The sequence below is a fragment of the Thrips palmi genome, unplaced genomic scaffold (assembly GCF_012932325.1).
Source record: "Thrips palmi isolate BJ-2018 unplaced genomic scaffold, TpBJ-2018v1 HiC_scaffold_4, whole genome shotgun sequence".
Taxonomy (NCBI): domain Eukaryota; kingdom Metazoa; phylum Arthropoda; class Insecta; order Thysanoptera; family Thripidae; genus Thrips; species Thrips palmi.
Genome location: NW_023144631.1, coordinates 8750855 through 8769890, shown reverse-complemented (window position 1 = coordinate 8769890; position 19036 = coordinate 8750855). Strand labels below are relative to the sequence as shown.

The 19036-nt window shown below is 63.0% G+C and overlaps 2 protein-coding genes across 2 annotated transcripts; both read right to left on the bottom strand.

Moving 5' to 3' along the window:
- Nucleotides 1-161: 161 nt before the first annotated feature.
- Nucleotides 162-1883, bottom strand: LOC117649651. Its single transcript, XM_034392589.1, has 6 exons — nucleotides 1736-1883; nucleotides 1551-1654; nucleotides 1291-1465; nucleotides 1008-1208; nucleotides 803-911; nucleotides 162-420 (listed from the first exon to the last, which is right to left on the bottom strand). Exons 1-6 carry the CDS (start codon nucleotides 1816-1818, stop codon nucleotides 217-219), a joined length of 876 nt encoding a protein of 291 aa, XP_034248480.1. The 5' UTR covers nucleotides 1819-1883; the 3' UTR covers nucleotides 162-216.
- Nucleotides 1884-5419: 3536 nt separating this feature from the next.
- Nucleotides 5420-18349, bottom strand: LOC117649593. The gene is made up of 3 exons (XM_034392484.1): nucleotides 18295-18349; nucleotides 5710-5886; nucleotides 5420-5620 (listed from the first exon to the last, which is right to left on the bottom strand). Exons 1-3 carry the CDS (start codon nucleotides 18347-18349, stop codon nucleotides 5502-5504), a joined length of 351 nt encoding a protein of 116 aa, XP_034248375.1. The 3' UTR covers nucleotides 5420-5501.
- Between the last annotated feature and the right edge of the window lie 687 nt (nucleotides 18350-19036).

Sequence of the window (19036 nt, the reverse complement as noted above, 5' to 3'; positions counted from 1 at the left end):
TGCTTTTGCAAGCTGGCTCGCATGCTCCGCGAATGTGGGAAGGCGGCTGCAGAAGCGGAAATGTAGGCACTGCACGGCCGAGGCACGGCGGCTGCAGCGGCCTGGCTGATCCACCGTATCGGACCAACACGGATGGGGTTATCAAATGAAATTTCGACCTCGACACTGTCAACACGTGCGCTTTATTGATTCCACGACGCGACACTGGCGGTCCAGCTAGCTGTCCAGCTGGTTGATGATGTCGCTGATCTGAAGGTCCTGCAGCTTCTCGTCCAGGCTGTCGTTGACGTACTTCTCCAGCACGGGGGTCCAGTCCTCGATGAGGCGAGGCGCCAGGGACTTGACCACGTCGGCGAGCACCAGCGCCAGGCCGGTGTTCTGATTGAACGTGCCCGTCGACCGCCCCGGCAGGATCTCCAGCTGCAACGGAAACGGGGCGTCCTCCGGTCAGGAACCAGCGGACTGGCCGGGAGCGCCTGGCGCCTGCGAGGTAGGCAGTGGCCGCCACTGCGCCGCACCGCAGTGCGACGGGCTGCCTACCCGCCGTCCGGACGGCGCTCTGCGCTGCGATACGCTGCGGCAGTCAGGGACCACTCCGTCGCCGGCGTTGCCCGTTGGGCTGCCTACGCCCCGGTTGGTAGGCGCAGTGCAGCGCAGAGCCACCGCGCCGGCCGCCGGTGTACCTAGGGCTAGGGCACCTAGGGGTACAGCCATCGCGCGATGCACTTCTGGCTCCTGGTGGGTGCGCCTGCCTGCAGCCCAAGGCTCAAGGCGCGGCGCGAGGGCAACGCGAAGTACTCACGCTCCACTTTCCGAGGTCCAGCGCGATCTTGGTCGACTCCATCGAGAGCCTGCTGTCCTGCACCGCGACCTTGCCGCGCAGCCCGAGAGTGATTTCGGGCGAGCTGAACCTGAAGCACGGACACACGGAGATTCACGTGCTGTATGTGACTGCAGCCGCCCCGAGCGGCCCGCATTTTGAATTTGAGTTAGAGTTTGGAGCTTACTTGACGGTGATATCGTCGTTGAACGGCACCTTGAGCGGGCTGAGCCAGCTGCCTGCCGCCACGGCCAGGTTGAACCCGATGGAGAAATTGGGCAGCTTGATGTCCAGCACGCCCAGCCGCTCCACCAGGTATACGCTCAGGTTGTCCACCTTGAACTTGGACACGCCCTGCGAGGACACGCTGTGCAGGTTGGCGTTGATGCTGCGGGAGGGAGAGAGAGAGAGTGTGCACACGAGGTTGAGGGGCACGGTGCCTTTAGAGGCGCAAGACAGAGACGACCTACTTGGCCATCGGGTTGTTCACCACGAGGGGCTTGTCCGGCGTGTAGTCGAAGGGGTCCAGGGCGGGCAGGCCCAGGTCGGGCTGCGGCTTCGACAGCTTGTCCCGGAAGGACAAGATCTTGTTGATAAGCATCCTCTCCAGCTTGGTGTGCTCGTCGTCGTCATCGCGGAGGTTCACTGGAAGCATGAGGCGTGAGGTGCTGCGGGAGGCGGCTCGCTGTTCGAGGCCAGGCCGAGGCCGCCCCATCGACGGCGTCCTTACTCAGTTGGAAGAGGCGCACCAGCGGCACGTGCGGCTTGGCGTCCAGCGGCACATGGGGCTCGACGTCCACCGGCAGCAAGTCAACGCGCCGCTTCTCAAATGTACTTGACAGCAAAACCATGTTGTTGGGGCGCAAGAACATTCAACATGGCTTTGAAGGCAGGCTGTTTTTAATTCAGGCTTACCGGACGCCGCCGTCGATGTGCGCGACGGCCGCCGCGACGGCCAGGGCGAGCAGCGCGACGCAGACGACGCCGGCGGAGGCCATGATGGCCGTGACTTCGGTAGGCTGGCGACTCAACTGGCAATGCTGTGCGCCACCGTGCCACAGGTGCGCGATGCATCCACTGTTCGTTATCAGTGCCGAGATTACTCACTCAGCAGCGATCACAGGTGAGTGTCCGGCCGTCCGGCCGCCACGCCTTGGCGAGCCTCGCCGCACTTTGGCCTGCTGACCAAACAACCTGAAACGCCATCTCGTCGCGGGGGTGGGCAGGGGTGGCGGGGCAAAATCAAAAGACCGTCACTTTAAGTACAGTTTTATCCTTTATTAAATTGGTTTGGTTTCTTTTTCTCACGGTTTTCTACATTTTTTACTTTACAGTCATTTGCAATAGCTGCATTTTGTTTTAAAGAAATTTTAAAGAAAAGTGTATCATTTGCCATCACCTCCCGATTTACATAGAAGAAGAGACACAGTTTCGAAGACCACTTCCTTCACTTGACGATTTAATTCTGAAAACTATCAAAGAATAGACGACAGACGACGTTTAAGAAGTATGGTGGGGTCATTTATTTACAAAATTATGTCAACCAAATAATAATGTTTTAGTTTTTGATCTGTAAATGTACAAAACATAACACGTAAGTCCAGACCTGTCCTGCTGGTCCCACCACACCGAGAAGAAAATATACATATACAGTGTTTCTGGTTGCATTTTGAGGAATAGCTCATTTAGGTCGTTGGGCACTTTTATTTCTATTGATCCCAAATAAAGATATAACACCAAACAGACTTTTCCCATCCCTTGAGAATAACACGTAGGCCTTTAAAAGGTTTGTGAGTTAAACATGTTACTTAGTTGTTTCGTTAGGTTATTTATAGATAATATTTATTTTTTAAATTCTTTAAGGCAGCAATGTTTTGTTTGTTTTGTTAGCGAGGCAAGGATGTGCCTAGTAGTACATGCGACACAATGCTAATAACAGTTTTACACATTTCAATCTTCCTTGTCTACGATTATACTATAATAGGATAGCGTGACCCCTATATCTCTACCTTCCTTCGGTGGAATTCATTCAGAAACTGTTCAACACAAAACTGCATAGAGCGACGCTCCGAGAGGCAAACAAAGAAAGCTGCCAAGAAACTTGAATTGCAGCGACACTAGAAATACGACTAGGAAGTAATAAGGCCCCGAAACTAGATAGACAAGCAGACGACGCCGCCCGACGCGAAGCAGGAAACTGAACAGAACTGAAATCCCCGGACGGGGGCTTAACATTTACTTTAATTGACGAAATGGAAATAGAACCCAGGCGGACCGTGGCAAGCTGCTGCCTCAGAATCGACTCCGGCCGCAGCCCGCGGATATACCCCGCGCTGCACACCTGTTACGCGCCCCGGCGATACTCCGCGCGACGCACCTGCCGAGCGCGGGGGGAGGGGGGAGGGGGAAGGGGCAGGCCCATTCCAGCCACACTCCCCCGATTCGCTCGCCTTGCTCGGAGTCGCAGGGGCTTGACTTCTACGCGGCAAATAGGGCCCCACCAGGAAAAGATACAGTTACAAAGACAAACACACGCACATAGACAGTAAAAACTTGAGCAGGGCTTCGTTAGATCTGAGAAGGGCCTAATTTTAAGAGTAGTAAGTCGACAATCGATGTGCTTAAAGTACGCTACTTTCCTAATTTAGAGTGCTCGCCATGCTTTCGACGTGTAGTCCTATTTTGATTTCAGTCCATTTAAATTTTAGTTTGGTAAGGCCTATGTTTTGGTATAGATACGTCCTAGAAGAAGAGACAACTATGTATCTTATAAATTATTTACGCTCAACTAAATCAGATTTAACACGCGTTTTAAGAGAGAAGTGTTATCAAAAAATAAAGGTAGACGATAGAGAGTTGAATCTGGAAGATAAAAAGCCCCGGTCAAATTTATGATTTCTCTCTAACTGGATGACCCCCTAAATAATTAAACAACAAGCGAACATCATGTTAGGCCTATTTTCTTCAACTTGTGTGCGGCATAAAAGTTAATTAGTACTTACATCGACAGTTTATGGTACTCTCTACGGACATAAAACGCAACTGGCTTAAGTCAATAAGCTACTATGAACGCTTCCCCACTGTAAGATCCAGCTGCTTAATGTGGTTTACCAGCCGTGAGGAATCAATGAATTGAAAATTGCCCGTGTGATGGGAACTGGAACTAAAGTGAGGGAGCGCTGCTGGGCTTATTTGGACCAGAGCCCCGCAGCTGAGAGGTGGTGCCGGAGCGAGGGGCCGAGGGGCGAAGGAGTGATGGTCCGGGACGTAGACGCAGTGACGCGGTGACGCCGAGGAATTTCTCATAAGGGTCGTGGCGGACCGTGCGCGGGGTTGGCATGCAAAAGGCTGGGCGGCCGCATCCGTGGGGGCCGACTGGGGTGGGCCTGCCTGTGTCGATGTCCTTGCGGTGTGCCTCGAGGGCCTGCACTGGAGGCCCTATTGCACGTGCAGCGGGCGGAGGGACGCGACGACGGCGTGGTTGGCCTTCCAGCGGCGCGGCACCACCCAGGACGACCGGTCGGCGCGACACACCTTGCCGCGGGGGCGGCTGAGGGCGCGCGGCACGCTGGGCGGCACGCCGGCCAGCGACATGACGGGGACGGCCACCACGCTGCACGCGGGCACGCCGACGGCGGCGGGCTGTGGCGGCAGGGCGGCGGGCCGCGGCTTCAGGAAGAGGTGTGCGACGATGCCCCTGACGGCAAGCCTGACGGCGTCCTTGAGGTCGGCCAGCAGGTCCGCCAGCGCGGCGCCCGCGCCCGCGGCAGCGCCCACCGACAGGAGCTGCGACAGGACGCGGGGCGCGCGGGACCACCGCGGCCAGCGGGAGCGGAAGTGGCCGGCCGAGGGGGAAGTCCCGGGGCGCGGGCCCAGCGGGCCGCCCTTGGGGTGCAGGTGGCCCCTGCAAGCAACGCAAGCAAACAGCACCGTCACAGTCGTCGAACGGAAAGGACTCAACGGCCTGATGGATGGTGGCCTCCATGGCCTCCACGCCGCTCGGGACTCGGCACGCCCGCACTCCATCACCACGATGCAGGCCGCGCCCGCCCGCGACCCCCGCCTCCTCGCTGCACCAAACTTTGGGAAGTCGCGACCAAGTGGACGCGACGCGACGCCGGGGCCGGGACCATAACAAGCTCATTAGGATTTTGTTGGCCGCCCCGCCACGCCGTTAGCCCGCTTCAGTGACTGAGGCGCGCTCGGCCTGCTTAACCAAGTCCCGCGTAAACAAAGTGCCCAGCAGACTAATTTAAAACTCAATCAAGATTCGTTTTCATCCCGCTCCGACTCGTCGCAGACCCTCTTACCTGAGCAGCGCGGCCAGCAAGGACGGTCCGCGCCTCCTCCTGTGCCACGGCCACGGCGGCCTCGGCCGCGTCCTGGCCGTCCTGGCGCGCGAGCAGGCCGCCCTGGCCGCCCGGGCCGCCCTGGCCGCGGGGCTGCTGGTGCTGCAGGGCGGGCCGTGGGGGCCTCCCTGCGGCAGGGTGCCATTGCTGAGGCCGGCGCCGTGTGGTGCGGGGCCGTGGGGGCCGTGGGGGCCGAGGGCCCCGTGCGCGGCGGTGTGGTGCGGGCCCCAGGCCTGGGCCCACGGGGCGGCCCACGGTGTGGTCCACGGGGTGGTCCACGGGGTGGTCCAGGGCAGGGACAGGGGCAGGGGCGCCACGGCCCGCGACTTCTGCTACGCGGGGAGAATGATCTCGGGCTCCGGCGACCAGCAGTTGTCCGACAGCCAGCAGCCGATCACCACCGTCACCAGGCCGATGAGCAGGGCGAACACGATGTACAGCTCGGCGTTGCCTGCGGCAGGGGAGGAAAGTCATTGGCGCGGTGGCGTCAATACGCACGGCCCGCTCCTTGACGGCCCGACCCCTTGACGGCGTGCTTACCCAGCGGCGTGACGCTCTTCCACAGCGAGTTGCTCCGGGTGGGGTCCTCCTTGCGCCAGTCTCTCCAGCCACGGTTGCGGTGCTTGCCCGAGGTGGTGATGGTGTTGGTGCCGTTGCTGGCCGGGCCCGGCGTGGACGGCGACCCGGCCTGAGGCTGGCCCTGCGGACTGCCCAGCCCTGCAACACACCAGGACGACGTCGACGTCAACGCGGCGTGCCGGAGCACAATTTAAAAAGTTTACTGAGCTTTCCTAAACTAAAGAAATTCCTTCATTGCAAACTCGGTCGGGCCTGCGCAACCGTTTGGTCGCCTACGGTCACTAATCCAGGCGATCCAGTTCAGTGTTTTGTTTTCGTTTTGTCTTTCCAAGTCCCAGTGCTCGTTTGGGAGGCGTTCCCAGTCACAGCCTCTGCCGCTGGCTCTGCCGCCCCGCCGGCTCACTCCGCCCCGCCACGCTGAGAAATTAATGACGCCCTCGCCTCGGCCCCGTAATCATGCATTCACCAGAAGGCTCTCCTCGCATCCTCATCCTGGCGGCCGTGGTAATAATTATCACTTTCGCGACGACGGCGATGCCTGGCGATGCCCCTGTTTGGTGTGAGCCCATGCCTGCGCCCCGGTGGGGGCCCTGTGTGCGAGCGCGAATGTGCACACAGTGGGCGGATGCAGCAGAGGTGTTTGCGCATGTTAGTGGAGCGTGCGCGCGGTTGCCCCGTGGCCAACGTGCTCGCTGCGCTGCGCTGGTGTACGCGTCCAGGTCCGCGCTGCGCGGCGTGGGCGGGGTGCATTCACTGCGCGCTCTGCTGCGGGTCACGTGGCGCGCGGATCCGCGAGAGAGAGCAGAGTCAAACAGCGGAGCCAGAGATCAAAGGGACTTCCCCGCGGCGTCGGCTCCCCTCCCCACCCCACCCCTCGGCTACGCTCTTTGCGCTCTTTGCCCTCTCTGGCCGTGGGGCAAAGCACCGGGCCCACACCAAAACACCAAAACGAACAAAATGATAAGAATTGCGCTGGCCTGGCGGGGGGCTGCCAGGGCGGGGACGCGCGCGTGGCTCTTGTCGTTCCCTCTTTATTTTGACAGCGCCGCTCGCACCGCCGCGTCCTCGCCGGCAGCCCCGCTGTGCTACGTTGTGCCCCGGAAGGAGGCTGCCAGCCCTGGCGGGGCCGGCGGGGCTGAGACTCATATCTGCTCCGCGGCCCGCGGCCCGCGCCCCGCCCGGGCAGGCAGCCTCCCGACGGGGCAATAATGCAGCCAACAAAGTGGCCGACTGTCTCGCCGGATCGTCCGGGCCCCAGCACAGCCCCCGCACGGCCCCATCGCAGCCCAGTCCTCGGTCCTCGAGTGCTTTGACAACGCGGCGGCCCTCCAGTCGCCGTGCCGAGGGGCGCCGCGCAGGGCGCGGAAAGGGCTCCGACCCCTGACCAGCCCTCGCGTTTTTCCTGCCCCCTAAGCGCTCTCGAAAGGGCTTTCGCCGGCCCTTCACCGCCTCCGCCACGGACCTCCACCTGGCCTGGAAGGGCTCTCCGGGGCCCTGCATGGCGGCGGCGGGGCCGGGCCCGGGCCCTAATGCGTCAAGATGGGCCCTCGTGAGCCCTCCGCCGGGCCAGCCCTCCTGCTGCACGGCCCGCACGCCGCACGCCGCGGACAGCGTGTCACGCGATCAATAGCCCTGCGCCGCCCTACGCGGGGCAGGGCAACGACAGGTGAGGCTGGATGGGTCGTGGCAATGGACCTCGCGGCCGCACACAAAGATTGGACACATCATCACTCGCGCCGCACCGCGCCATCCCCCCCACCTCCTCCTTGAAGCTTCAAGCGGCGCTGGAGCAAGAAAAAAGGAAAAAGTGAGGTCTGGCCGACGCGGTGGAAAGCGCGCGGGCGAGACGGGAAATGGAATAAGTAGAGGAGGCAGAGGGCGGAGGCGGGACGCCGCCGTCTGTTCCAACGGATCTCCGCGCTGCCTGCCCCGCACGCCCTGGCCGCCCTGGCCGCCAAACCGTAAGCAAATTCGTTGATGCCCAGAAGGAGTTGGGTCAGAGAGGGCGGGAGGGGGGCGGGGGGAATGCTTTTGCGGCAAAAGGCCCGGGCGCCTGGATGGCCTGGATGGTCTGGAGGAGCACGTCGAGGGCCTGCGCGTGATTAGCTGGTGACGGCCCGGCGTGCCAGACCAGCCGGACGTCCGCCAAGTCCACGAAGTACGTGACGCGCGCGCGGAGGGCGGGGTGGCGGACTCGACTCGAGCCGGCCGAACCCCGCCGCAAGAATGCGGCGCGACGTCCGATACGCTGCCGGCAGCCTGATTCTCATTGCGAGCCGTGCTTGCGCGCTTGCGCCGACCTCTCCCTCGCACTCGACGGGCCCCGTCGGGCTGCAAGGGAGACCGAAGGGAGACAGCGACGAAAGCACGGTTCGGAATCAGCCTGCAGGTAAAGGCCGCGCATTCCGACAGGCGCGGGCTTTGTCCGGCACTATGCCCAAATACCGTGGGCACACTGGGCGGACCTCTCTGAGGCGAGGGTGGCCACGGCGTCCGTCGCGGCGTCCATCCTGGTCCTGGTGGTGGCCAGCAGCACGGCCTCCTTGGCGCTGGCCAGCGTGCGCGCCAAGTCTGCAGCCAATGGCGGCGGTTGCACGGCCCCGGCATGCCGATCGCCCATCATCCGGATCAAGCCGAACAAAAAACCGGCGCCCAGAAAAAACGACGTGAGTTTGGCGCGCGGCTCTGCAAACGCTCGAATGCCGCTCTAGTTCTGCCGCAGCGGGTAATTTGTTCCCGAATGGAGGCATTTTTCTCCTCCTTCCGCCCCATGTGCGAGCTGAGGGCACCGCGCAGCACCGCGCAGCACTGCGGCGCTGCCTGATCGGGCCATCCAGGAGTCGTCGGGCAGCTGACTGATTCATCTGAGTGTCGTCTGTCTCTCTCGCACTCATGAGGCGCCTCGTGCAGGTGCGAGAGAGACAGAGCGACAAGGCGACTCCCGGAATCGGTCTGCAGGGCAGCGAGGGCCCTGTGGCGACAGGCAGGGCAGGCGGGGTAAGGCGGAGCGGGGCCTAGTCTAGTGTCGCGGAGTGCCCGGGCAGGTGGCGGCCGTGCTTCTGATTTATAGAGGGCTGCAGCACTAACCGACAGGGACGGCCAGGAGAGAGGGCGAGAGGGCGAGACCACCCCGACTTCCCGCTGCAGAGGAACAGGGGAGAGAGAAAGAGAGGGCACTTCATTCTCTGCCGAACAGTGCCTGGGGAGCGTGGGCAAGGCTGGGGGAAACCCTGGGGAAGCAAACTCGAGGTGATCAGTCTAAGTACGTCCAGTTGGTGATCAGTGCAATCCACATTATCAAAATTTAAAAAAAAATATTTGTGGGCCTCAAAATTGTGTTTTGGCCTGGCTCCGGGCGCTCCGGGCGCCCGAAGCCCGAAGCTTCCGAACTCTCGTTCCAGAGCGGGCGGGTCTTCTCTAGGCATTCCCTTTCGATCGTTGTAGTACTACGCCCTGCCCTCCGAGGAGCGGGTCGGGCGCGGCTAGGGCGCGGTGGCGATGCCGTTCGAACGCGACGTGGTGCTATAAAAAGGTAAGCACGCGGCCCGAACATTCTCAACACTTCCTCCACCCCGCTGTCCACTTGTGGACTCGCCTTTCCGTCTGTCCGTCTATCTGTCCGTTTGTCTGTCTGTCTGTCCGTCTGCCCGTCCTTCCACTTCCACTTACGCACCGTTCCGAACTTGTAATTCCCGCCAACGACGCTCGGGGGCGCGCCGCGTGTCGCCTCTGGCAGCTGGCCCGCGTGGACACTGCTGGACTGCCTGTGGATGCCGCTGGCACGGCCCGCGGCCGCGCACCAGCGCCTGTGACGACACCTGTGGACCACCTGTAGACCCGCTGTAGGACCCGCTGTGAGGACCACGCTGTGGGGACCCGTTGGGAGCCACGGCATGTGGGCCACGCTGTGAGGACCACGCTGTGAGGACCTCGCTGTGAGGACCACGCTGTGAGGACCACGCTGTGGGGACCGTACTGGACGGGCCGCGCCGCCGCAGCCCTCGTGGTCTGGAGTAGTTTGGTGGAGAGGGTCTGTTGACTGTGATGCACGTCCACCTCCCTAGCGCGGCGAGCGTGCCGAGCCCGTGGACTCGATTGAGACACCGGAGAGGTCGCAGGCAAACGCGCCCCTCCCCCCCCCCGGACGATTGACTCGGTTCCCGGCGTGCATGAAGGAAGGCTCGTGCCGATAAGGGAATGTCCGAGACGTGCGCCTGCTGCCTGCTTTTTGCCGCCGCACCCCCATATCTCTTGAGCGTGGTGGCTCGCTTCTTGTGCGCGGGGATCGAGGATCACACGCCCTGCGATCGAGTCCTGCGGGCGTGGGGGGGGGGGGGGCGTGAGGGGCAGACTGCAGGCTTCTCGAATCGTTCCATGGGCCGTGCTGGCTTCTAAATGCCCCCCGAGCTGTAACGGTGCATAATGGATTGCCGGTCAGTCCTTCGCGTCCTTGTCCGTCCGTCTAGGTGTCTGTCAATCTGTCCCGTACGTCCGCGTGTCTGCCTGCCCGGCCTGCCCGGCACTTCGGCGGCCTTGGGGCCTTCCGGCTGCCAAGCACTGCGCCGCCGGGGCTCCGCCTCTCGCTCCGCGCTCCGCGACGCCATCGAGGACGTGATGTCTTCCTCGAGGCGTGATAGCATAGCGCGCCATCCTTCTCCTTCTCCGGGCCGATTTATAGTCGGAACCTCTGCGTCACTCTGCCGGCGCGCCGAGCCTGGTGCTGGTGGCGTGGCGCGGGACGGGCTCTGTCGCGGTTCCTATCGAGGTGCGCCGTGCGCTGTGCGCTCCGCCGACTGCATGGGGTGGATCGCAGTGGATCACCACCACAGTCTGGCGGAGCCGCCACAGCCACGGGGGAATTAGGGGAGCAACTTTTCTCCATCCCCTCCCCCTCCCGTCGGGGGACTGCGTGGGAGTGGCCCAACTCGCGCGACCCGCCGGCCGAGTTGGGGCGGTGCAGGGCGGCGCAGGGCGGCGCCGTGTCGAAGGCGAGCCAAGTCGACACTGTCGAGACTGTCGGGTAGAGTCTGGGCGAGGCGCGCCACGGCGTATCGGTTCGCTGTTGTTCTCACCCACGCGATGAGTGCCATGCCGCGCGACGCCGCCGACAAGCCGAGGCCAACTTAACTTGCGCGCAGCGGGCTGATGCTGAACAGGCGCTTCCGCCGCTCTGTCTCTCTCGCTCTGAGAGGGCGCCCCGCAGTCCCGAGGGGTGCGAGAGAGGCAGAGCGACGAGACTTCGCGTGGAGTCGCTCTGGGTCTGTGAATGAACCCGCATGTCGCGGCGCGCAGACGCGCCGACTCCGACTGGCGGGCTGCCTACCTGCCGGGCGACTCACAAGAATCGTCGCTTTGTCTCTCTCTCTCTCACTCACACATCCCTACGGGGCGCCGCATGAGTGCGACCGAGACAGAGCGAGACTTAGGGAGGCCGCTGCAGTTAGGGTAGGGGCGCTTGTCGCCGCGAACGCGAACCAGCGCCAACACACCACCGCCGCGTGTTCCGGCGCCGTCCCAAGCACCGTCCCCAGGCCCCCGTGTTCGCAGTGCAGGCTGCAGGGCCGCGGCACGCCGTGTTGCCCTTCACCACGACAAGGCAAGCAAGGCAAGCAAGGCGAGCCACACCGGTTTAATAAATAAACTTGCATTGTCGTCGTCCCCCCGGGCAGTAGAGCAGCGGCCGGCACACTGTGACGACTGCGGCCACAAAGCCACGCCGTGCCACTTGATTGCGGCGCCTGCGTCATCCGCTGCCAACGGCCACTACTGCCAGCCGGCCAGCCCGAGCTGGCAGCGCTACGCCGCGCGCCCGAGCCTCAAATATTCAGCGAAATAAAAGCCAGGCTTCTGTCGTCCCCCGGCTGGACGGTCTGAGGGCTGAGCTCGGGGCGCGGGGCTCAGGGCGGCGGCGCGAGGGTCTGCTTGGCCATGGCGAGGCCGGCGACAATCCCCATTCATGATGCACGCGCTGCCGATCCCCGCGGGATTCATATCGGAATCTCATCTGGATCCTTTGACGCGCTGCGCCTGGGCCGGGCCCGCCCCTCCTCGGCCGCCACGCCCTGCTACGCTGCTACGCTCACAGCGCACGCACCACCGCGGCCAACGCGCGAGGGCTAAGGGCGGAGGCGGTGCGTGCACCTACCTCTCCTCGCAAGCCGGCCCGGCCCCGCTGCCAACCTCATTAATCAACTCAGTTTTGGCAGCGCTGTAGGCCAACACGTCGACAAATTTGTGCACGTGGAGCGAGGGCTGATTTCAGGTTTCTGCGATTCCTCGAGGCGTGCTGTGCCCCTCCCCCTGTTAGCACCTCGTTAATCACCCGAGTGGGGAGCATTGTCGCAAAGTTAGTCGACCCGTGTGAGTGGCGGCATCACGCGCGGACGCGTTCTCTCGTCCCGCCGTTTTTGCGCACTATGCCGTCGTCTGCTCGGATCATTCAAATTTGGCGGGAGCCTCGGCTGCCACCGCAGCCCCTCCACAGCGGCCTCTGGAGAGCAGCCGAGCAGCCGCGTTATCGCTCTGTCCTTCTCGCACTCGAGGGCGAAGCGCAGCGAAGCGGCCCCTCGTCCGGGTGCGAGAGAGACTGCGCGTGTGAGGGGAGGGGTGTGTGCTCCTGCGGCGGGCCCGCGTTAACGCCAGCAGTTCATGACACGCAGGCATCCCGACGGAGGTTCCCCTAGCGCCCTTCAGTCGCATCACGCCCTCCCTCCCCTCCCCTCCCTCTTTCGCCTCCCCAGAGGTTCGCGAGCGCACGGACGGCAAGGAGCGCCTCGCAGGGAGCGCCTCCAAGTCGGCGGATTAAAACGAAAAACCGCTTGGCTTTCTTTATTCGATTCGGAGCGTGGTAGCTTTGCCTCTTCTCGCCTCGCCTCGCCGCCGGTCAGAGGGTGTGATGGGGTTGGCCTCGCCGCCTCGCCCTTCGTCTGTCTCTCTCGCGCCCGTGCGGGCTGCGGGACGCGCCCCACGAGCAAGAAAGAAAGAGAGAGAGAGAGAGAGGAGAGAGAGAGAGAGAGAGAGAGAGAGAGAGAGAGAGAGAGAGAGAGAGAGAGAGAGAGAGAGAGAGACGGCTCGGGGTCGCGAAGTTTGGCGGCGGAGGCGAAGCAACGCGAAGAGAGGCGGCGGCCCGCGGGCAACACAATGTGGATTGTGGATGTTGGATGCGTCGGCGTGGAAGAATAAGGAACGGAATGGAGAGGCTTGCCTCCAGCCTGCAGGCTGCAGTGGGCGGCTTCGCCGCTCGCTACCGTTTGCTCTTCACTGTTTTGGAAGAGACCTGCTTGCTGATTACCAGCGCTGCGTTTCAATAAATGACGTCATTTTTGGCGTTTGGCTCTCCCTCCCTCCCCCCTGCCGTGTTTGCGGGGGAAAACGCCGCTCCGCCAGATTCCAGGAAGAGATTATCGCGAATCAAATTGCTGGTGGTGCAGATCGCGGTGGTGGGGCGGCGGTGCGGTGGCGGCCGTGGAGCGACCAGGCCGGCCATAAATCCAAACAAATCCAAGTTCGGCTGCTTTGCGCTGCTCTGCGCTGCTCTGCGCTGCTCTGCCTGTCCCGCTTTCGATGCAGCACACAGCCCCGGGGCTGCATCGCTGCTCTGCGCAATAAACGGCGCGCCCGTTGTTGCGTTGCCCGCTGTCGGCGTGGCCAACATCTCGGGGATAAAACCGGCATCGTCATAATGACTCTGCAGAGATGGATGGCGCCCCGTGAATCACGTTGGCCGACCTGCGCGCGAAGCGAAGCGCGCCAGCCTCAAACGAGGCAGTTTGGCCGGCGCGCCAACCCTGACGGTGTAGCGCCCGGACAACACCGGCAGGACCAACGGGACCGGCATCAGGGCCGGCGGGGGAGTCGAATAGCGCCCGTTCTTTTCTCTTTGCCCTCCGGGTGGGGCTCCGGGGGCGAGGCAAGAAGCAAGGCAACCAAGGCAAGCAAGGGTGAGACCAGGATAGCGTGCGAACGTGCCATATTGGGTACCGCTACCTGCTGCTGGGGCTGGGGCTGGGCTGGGCTGGCTGCCTTGTGCCTCGGAGGCACCTGCCCGGGCTTTGGCCCGCCTTGCTACTCCTTGCTACGCTTTGCTCGCAGCCATAAGGATCGCCCGGTTCCGCTTCCTGGGCGGAGTGGCGGAGGGAGGCCAGGCCTGCCAGGCAGGGAGAGTCTCTAGATCGGGGCGCGGGGCGCAGCGGGGCGCAATGCGGGGCAGCCGGGGGGTGGGGTAGGTCCGGGTGGGTCGGGCTGCTTGCCGACCTTCTTGGCGGCCAGCTACGCCACGCGCCGCCCCGTACAGTGGGCCAGTAGACTGGCGCAGGCGGCCGAAACTCCAGGCGCGTTCAGAGTCACTAAACAGGACTCGATCCGAACATGTGACCCCACCAATGGATTCGTCGTTCGGAGAGCAATCCATTGGTGGGGTTACCCGTTCGGTTTGAGTTCTGTTAAGCGACTCCGGATTTAAAACATTGACCGCCTCCACCGGTCGCCTGTCCCACTATGCGCCACCGACTGTCACCGTCTCTTTCTGGCTGCAGCCGGGCCGCACCAGCCAGCGCAGCCAGCCCACCACGGGCCGTGAAATGACATCCATATGTGGCTTTTGGCTTTTGGCGCCGCTTCCCGCGTCTCTTATCCGCTTAGCTCCCCGGCGCCCCCACCCCACCATGACTTGCCCGACTGAATTTCATTTTCCCGCCTACCCTGCTCCCCGCGTTGTGTGCACTGCGCAGTGGCTGGCTGGGGCGCGGCGCGCGGCAGCTTTTCTGCGTATAAATTATTTTACGGGCTGGTGCGCGTACCAATCGAAACGCAGCAACCAAAAAAAATCCTCTCGCGTGGGGAATGAACAATAAAAGGGGCGCCGTCGCCGTGGTGCCCGTCTGCGACCAAGTCTGCGACCAAGTCTGCGACCAAGTCTACGACCAAGTCTGCGACCAAGTCTGCGACCAAGTCTGCGACCAAGTCTGCGACCAAGTCTGCGACCAAGTCTGCGACCAAGTCTGCGACCAAGTCTGCGACCAAGTCTGCGACCAAGTCTGCGACCAAGTCTGCGACCGGAAGCTTCTTTTTGCTGTTTGTTGGCGAGGCCGTCCTGGCGTCTGCTGCTGCAGGCTCCGGGGAGCAATCAGGCGCGAGTCGAGACCGCGCACAGCACCGCCGAGTTTTATAGTGCCGTGGACACAAAGTCCGGCCTCGTCGTCGTGGTTGTGGTCGCAGTCGTCCTCGTCGTCGTCCTCGTCGTCGTCCTCGTCGTCGTCCTCGTCGTCGTCCTCGTCGTCGTCCTCGTCATTGTCGTCGTCCTCGCCAGGCTTCGTGCTGCCGACGGAACAAGCCCACGCTGAGCGGCGCCGTGAACGGCAAGTAATTGGATTGGCTTTCTCTGTAGCAGCCCCACTCGAAACGGAAGGTAAGGGAAATGAAAAGCAGGAAATAAAATAAGGTTGCCTCCTTCGCCTCCGCATTGGTTGGTGTACCTGGAACCTTTGGAACACGGGTTGACCGCGGTTCACCAGGTTCACGCACTCGGCTGTGCCATGGCTGTGCCGCTCCGTCCCGCGTCCGCCTCGGCGAGCATTTCGTGTGCATTGAGGGCGGCTTCTCCTCCGCCAACGCAAGCATGCGCAAGCAGCCCGTCAAAGGCATGAGGAAGAATGGAGGGCATCGCGCAGCGTCGGCCCGGTCGGCCCGAATTATCATTACGAGGACGACCTGGACGAGCTGGACGACCTGGGTGACCTGGCCCGTCCGTCCCCGCGGGCTGGCCGTCGCCCCGCGTCGCCCCACGTCGCCCACGGGGTTCCGAGTCCCGGGGGCGGGGTGGCACGGGGTGGCTGGCGGCTCAACAGGCAGTGCCTCCCTTGTATTACGCAGCCTGCGCAGCCTGTGCGCAGCCCGACGTAATCTGTTTGTGATGCAGGCGGCGGGGCGGGCAAGTAGGAGGGGCAACTTCTCCAGGTCCACTAGCCTGCACACCGCGAGCAGCACGATGTGGTGGTTCGAAAGTGGAACACTCACGACACTTTTATTGCACACGAGGAAAATTGAAAAAGAAAATGAGAAGAGAAACATTGAAGAGTTTCCCCGTTTTTCGTCTCTCGGGTGTGCACGCCTTTATGAACTCACACAAGTCAGTCCCAAAGAATTTCTGTTTGGAGTGTGCGTGCATAAGGTGGGGGGGGGGGGCTTAGGTCATGCGACTCGCTCACCTTTCCACTTATCGCGCGCGTAGGGCGGCCTAGGGTCGGGAGGGCCGGGCTCTGCTGGGCGCACACAACAACAACCCCCTCACGCTGCTGATCGCGCCTCATTTCCTTCCACCACCACACCACACACACACACACACACACACACACACACACGTGTCCCTTTTCCATTTCCCGGGTCACGCTGTCGTGCTACTTCCCGGTGGTGACACCGCGCCGCGGTGTGTGTTGTCGCGCTGCTTTGACGCTCCGCCTCGCTCGCCGCCACGCTGTCCGCTTTGCCGTCCGCTCCGCCGTCCCCGCCTTCCAATTATTGAATGCCACTCTGTCCGACCCGTTCACTCGTTTAGTGCGGCGACACAACGCCTGCGGCGTTCGGTGCGAGTGAGTGTGCGAGTGCCGAAACTGTTTCCACCCCGGGGGACGTGCCCTGGCCCCGTGTCCCTGCTCCCACAGTCCCTGCGCGTGTTTACAAAATCTGGTGGAACCGAATAACGGGACCCTGGATGTCGCGTTTTCCCGGACGCACGAAACGAAACTCGATGCATCCCGGAGTGGACACTGCTCTGTCGGGCGTGCGCGGGCTGTGAAGATGAGGCCAGGTGCGCGCGTCGCGGAGTGTCACGTTGACACGCGGTCGCGCGGTCGCACGCAGTGCCACGCAGTGCCACGCAGTGCTGCAGCCATGGCGTGGCCATGGCGTACATACATGTTGCACGAGAAAGCCGCATCCATAAAAGATGCGGCCGTAGGTAAGGTCCGGATCAGTGCCGCTCCTCCCTCCCCCTCTCTCTTTCCTTTGCACGCGCAAAACATGGAGGCGGAATGGGAAATAATGGCAAATACAAACTGAGGTGTCTCTTCGATAAAAGCTCCCTCCCCGTCTACGTGTGCGTTTGGTTCCGCGAGCGGCCGCACCTAGCAGACGACGCGTATCCCGTCGCCCTTTCGTTCACACTAAAGGTTCGAGGTTCAAGGTTCAAGGTTCGATATTCGAGACTCGAGGTTCGAGATTCGAGACTCGAGGTTTGAGGTTCGAGGTTTGAGGGTGGGGGTCGAGGTGGCCGTGCACCCCTCCCGGCCCTTTGTTTCGCTGCCCGTCCGCGCCACCTGCCTTACGGTGTAGGTGCAGGCAGCTGCCCCCCTGGGCCCCTGCGGCGCTAATTAAAGCCGAATCACAGGCTCGCTAATTTATGGAAGCGCGCGTCAAAACGCCCGGCAAAAAGGCGGAGGGGCAATTAGCGCCGGGGATTCGAACCGCGGTCCCCGGGCACGGGTTCGGACGCCTTAGCCCACCCGTCTGTCAAGCCCGACCGCGCTCGCCCCGTCAGCGGCAGCTGCTGCCCCCACTGCCAAGCCCACTGCCAGGGGCAGGCAGGCAGGCAGAGGCGCTCACGTGCCCGAGAAACTCGAGGCGGGGATTTTGCCTCTATCGGCTGCGGCCGATATTGTGGGTCCGAGGTAGGCTGGGCTTGGGCCGGCTTCACGCTCCAGCGGCGCTCTGCCTCGCCGAGCCTCGCCGTGCCTCGCCGTGCTTGTAGTTGGGACTTGGGACGCCTGGACCGCCGACCCGCGCGTCCCGGCTTCCAGGGGGGAGGGGGAGGGTTGCACAACCCCGTGCGGGGGACGGCCAAGCACAACGAATTGGATCACCGCGGTGGATTCGAGTCGGCGGCTGTGAGGTGAAGTGGGTGGGTGGGCGGCTGTGCCTCGGTGCGGGGGCGGCGGCGGTGCTGGTCCGGCAGTTCATAGTACACGGCGCGGGGCGGCCTTTAAAAACCTGTTGCGGGCGGGGTGCGGGGCGCGGGGCGCGGGGCTCGGGGCGGCGTTGGCCTGCGCTCGACGAAACGCACACAAGAGCGGCAGCGAGGCGCACAACCCCGCCAGCCCTCCCACTCGGTACGGCATCCAAGGAACTCGGCACTCGATTGGACGGAGCGCGCCTTGGGCGTGGCGACGCGGCGACGCAGCCTGCAGTGTACACGACGGGCCATTTTGCAGGCCGTCCGTCCGTGTGTTCTTTGCGCGTCGCCACTAAAACGGCGTAAATCCGGCCTGAGGCGCGGCGCTTGTAATCTCGACAATGACGGACCTCTGGCCCTGGTTTCTGTCTCCCGGGGCGACCGCCAGCACGGCGCAGCACGGCGCAGCACGGCAGCCTCAGCCTGAGCATCGTGGCCAGGCCGAGTAATGACCGCAGGGAGGGACCTATTTGCATTCCCCCTCCACCTACCCCACCTCCGCCACTGGAACGAGGCCAAGGAACAGGTGCCCCAGGTGCCCCAGTCGGGAGCGGTGCGCGACGGCGTAGTGCGAGTGCAAGGTGTGCTGTCGGGGTACTCACACTCACCGTGCACGGCGAGGTGGAACAGCAGCACGCCAAGCAGCAGCCGCTTCATGTCGGCGCGCCGCGCTGAGGCCGTCCTGCAACAACAACAACATCATCAGCATGCACGTCAACAACGGGATGGCGCGGCGTGCAACGCGCCGCCCGCCTTCAACCTTTGATATGCAACTATGCGGCGCGCAGCGCGCAGCCCAGCCAGTCCTTCATGGCGCCTCGTGCAGCCTCGTGCTTCGTGGACCATTGTTAGCAGACATGCCGAGTGGCTCTCTCTGTCTCTCTCTCTCCCACAAACACGCGCCACAGCGACCCGCCGGGCGGATGCATAGTGCCATTGTGACGGCGGCGTGGTGGCCGTCACCACACTCGCTTCCTTTTTCCGGGTCCCCCAGGTGGCCGTGTCTGGCCGTGTCGCCCTGTCCACATTGTCGCCTCTGCCGGCTGCTGAGGAGCGGCGAGCGGAGCGCCCTACAAATCCTCCAGCGCGGCGCCGGCGCCACGCCACGCCGTCTGTTATTCATATCTCGGGTGCCTCATTTTTAGCCGCCACGTCCCCGTCCCTCATCGTGGCCTCGGCCCGGACCGCCCCGTCCCCGGGTACAGCGGGGAACCTTCCACGGACACCCTTCATGGACACCCCTCCACGGACACCCTCCACGGGCAGCCGGCAGCCCGGGCAGCCAGCCAGCGCAGCAATAATGCATGCCTGCGAGCGGGGCGGGGCGGGGCAGCGCGGCCAGGG

Coding starts and splice junctions, on each gene's coding strand:
- LOC117649651 (XM_034392589.1), bottom strand. CDS start 1,818: ATGGCCTCCGCCGGCGTCGTCTGCGTCGCGCTGCTCGCCCTGGCCGTC. Junction 1,466..1,550: donor GGTGCGCCTCTTCCAACTGA/GTAAGGACGCCG, acceptor TCATGCTTCCAG/TGAACCTCCGCGATGACGAC. Junction 1,209..1,290: donor GTGAACAACCCGATGGCCAA/GTAGGTCGTCTC, acceptor TCCCTCCCGCAG/CATCAACGCCAACCTGCACA.
- LOC117649593 (XM_034392484.1), bottom strand. CDS start 18,349: ATGAAGCGGCTGCTGCTTGGCGTGCTGCTGTTCCACCTCGCCGTGCAC. Junction 5,887..18,294: donor CCTCGCCGTGCACGGTGAGT/GTGAGTACCCCG, acceptor GGTGTGTTGCAG/GGCTGGGCAGTCCGCAGGGC. Junction 5,621..5,709: donor GAAGAGCGTCACGCCGCTGG/GTAAGCACGCCG, acceptor CCCCTGCCGCAG/GCAACGCCGAGCTGTACATC.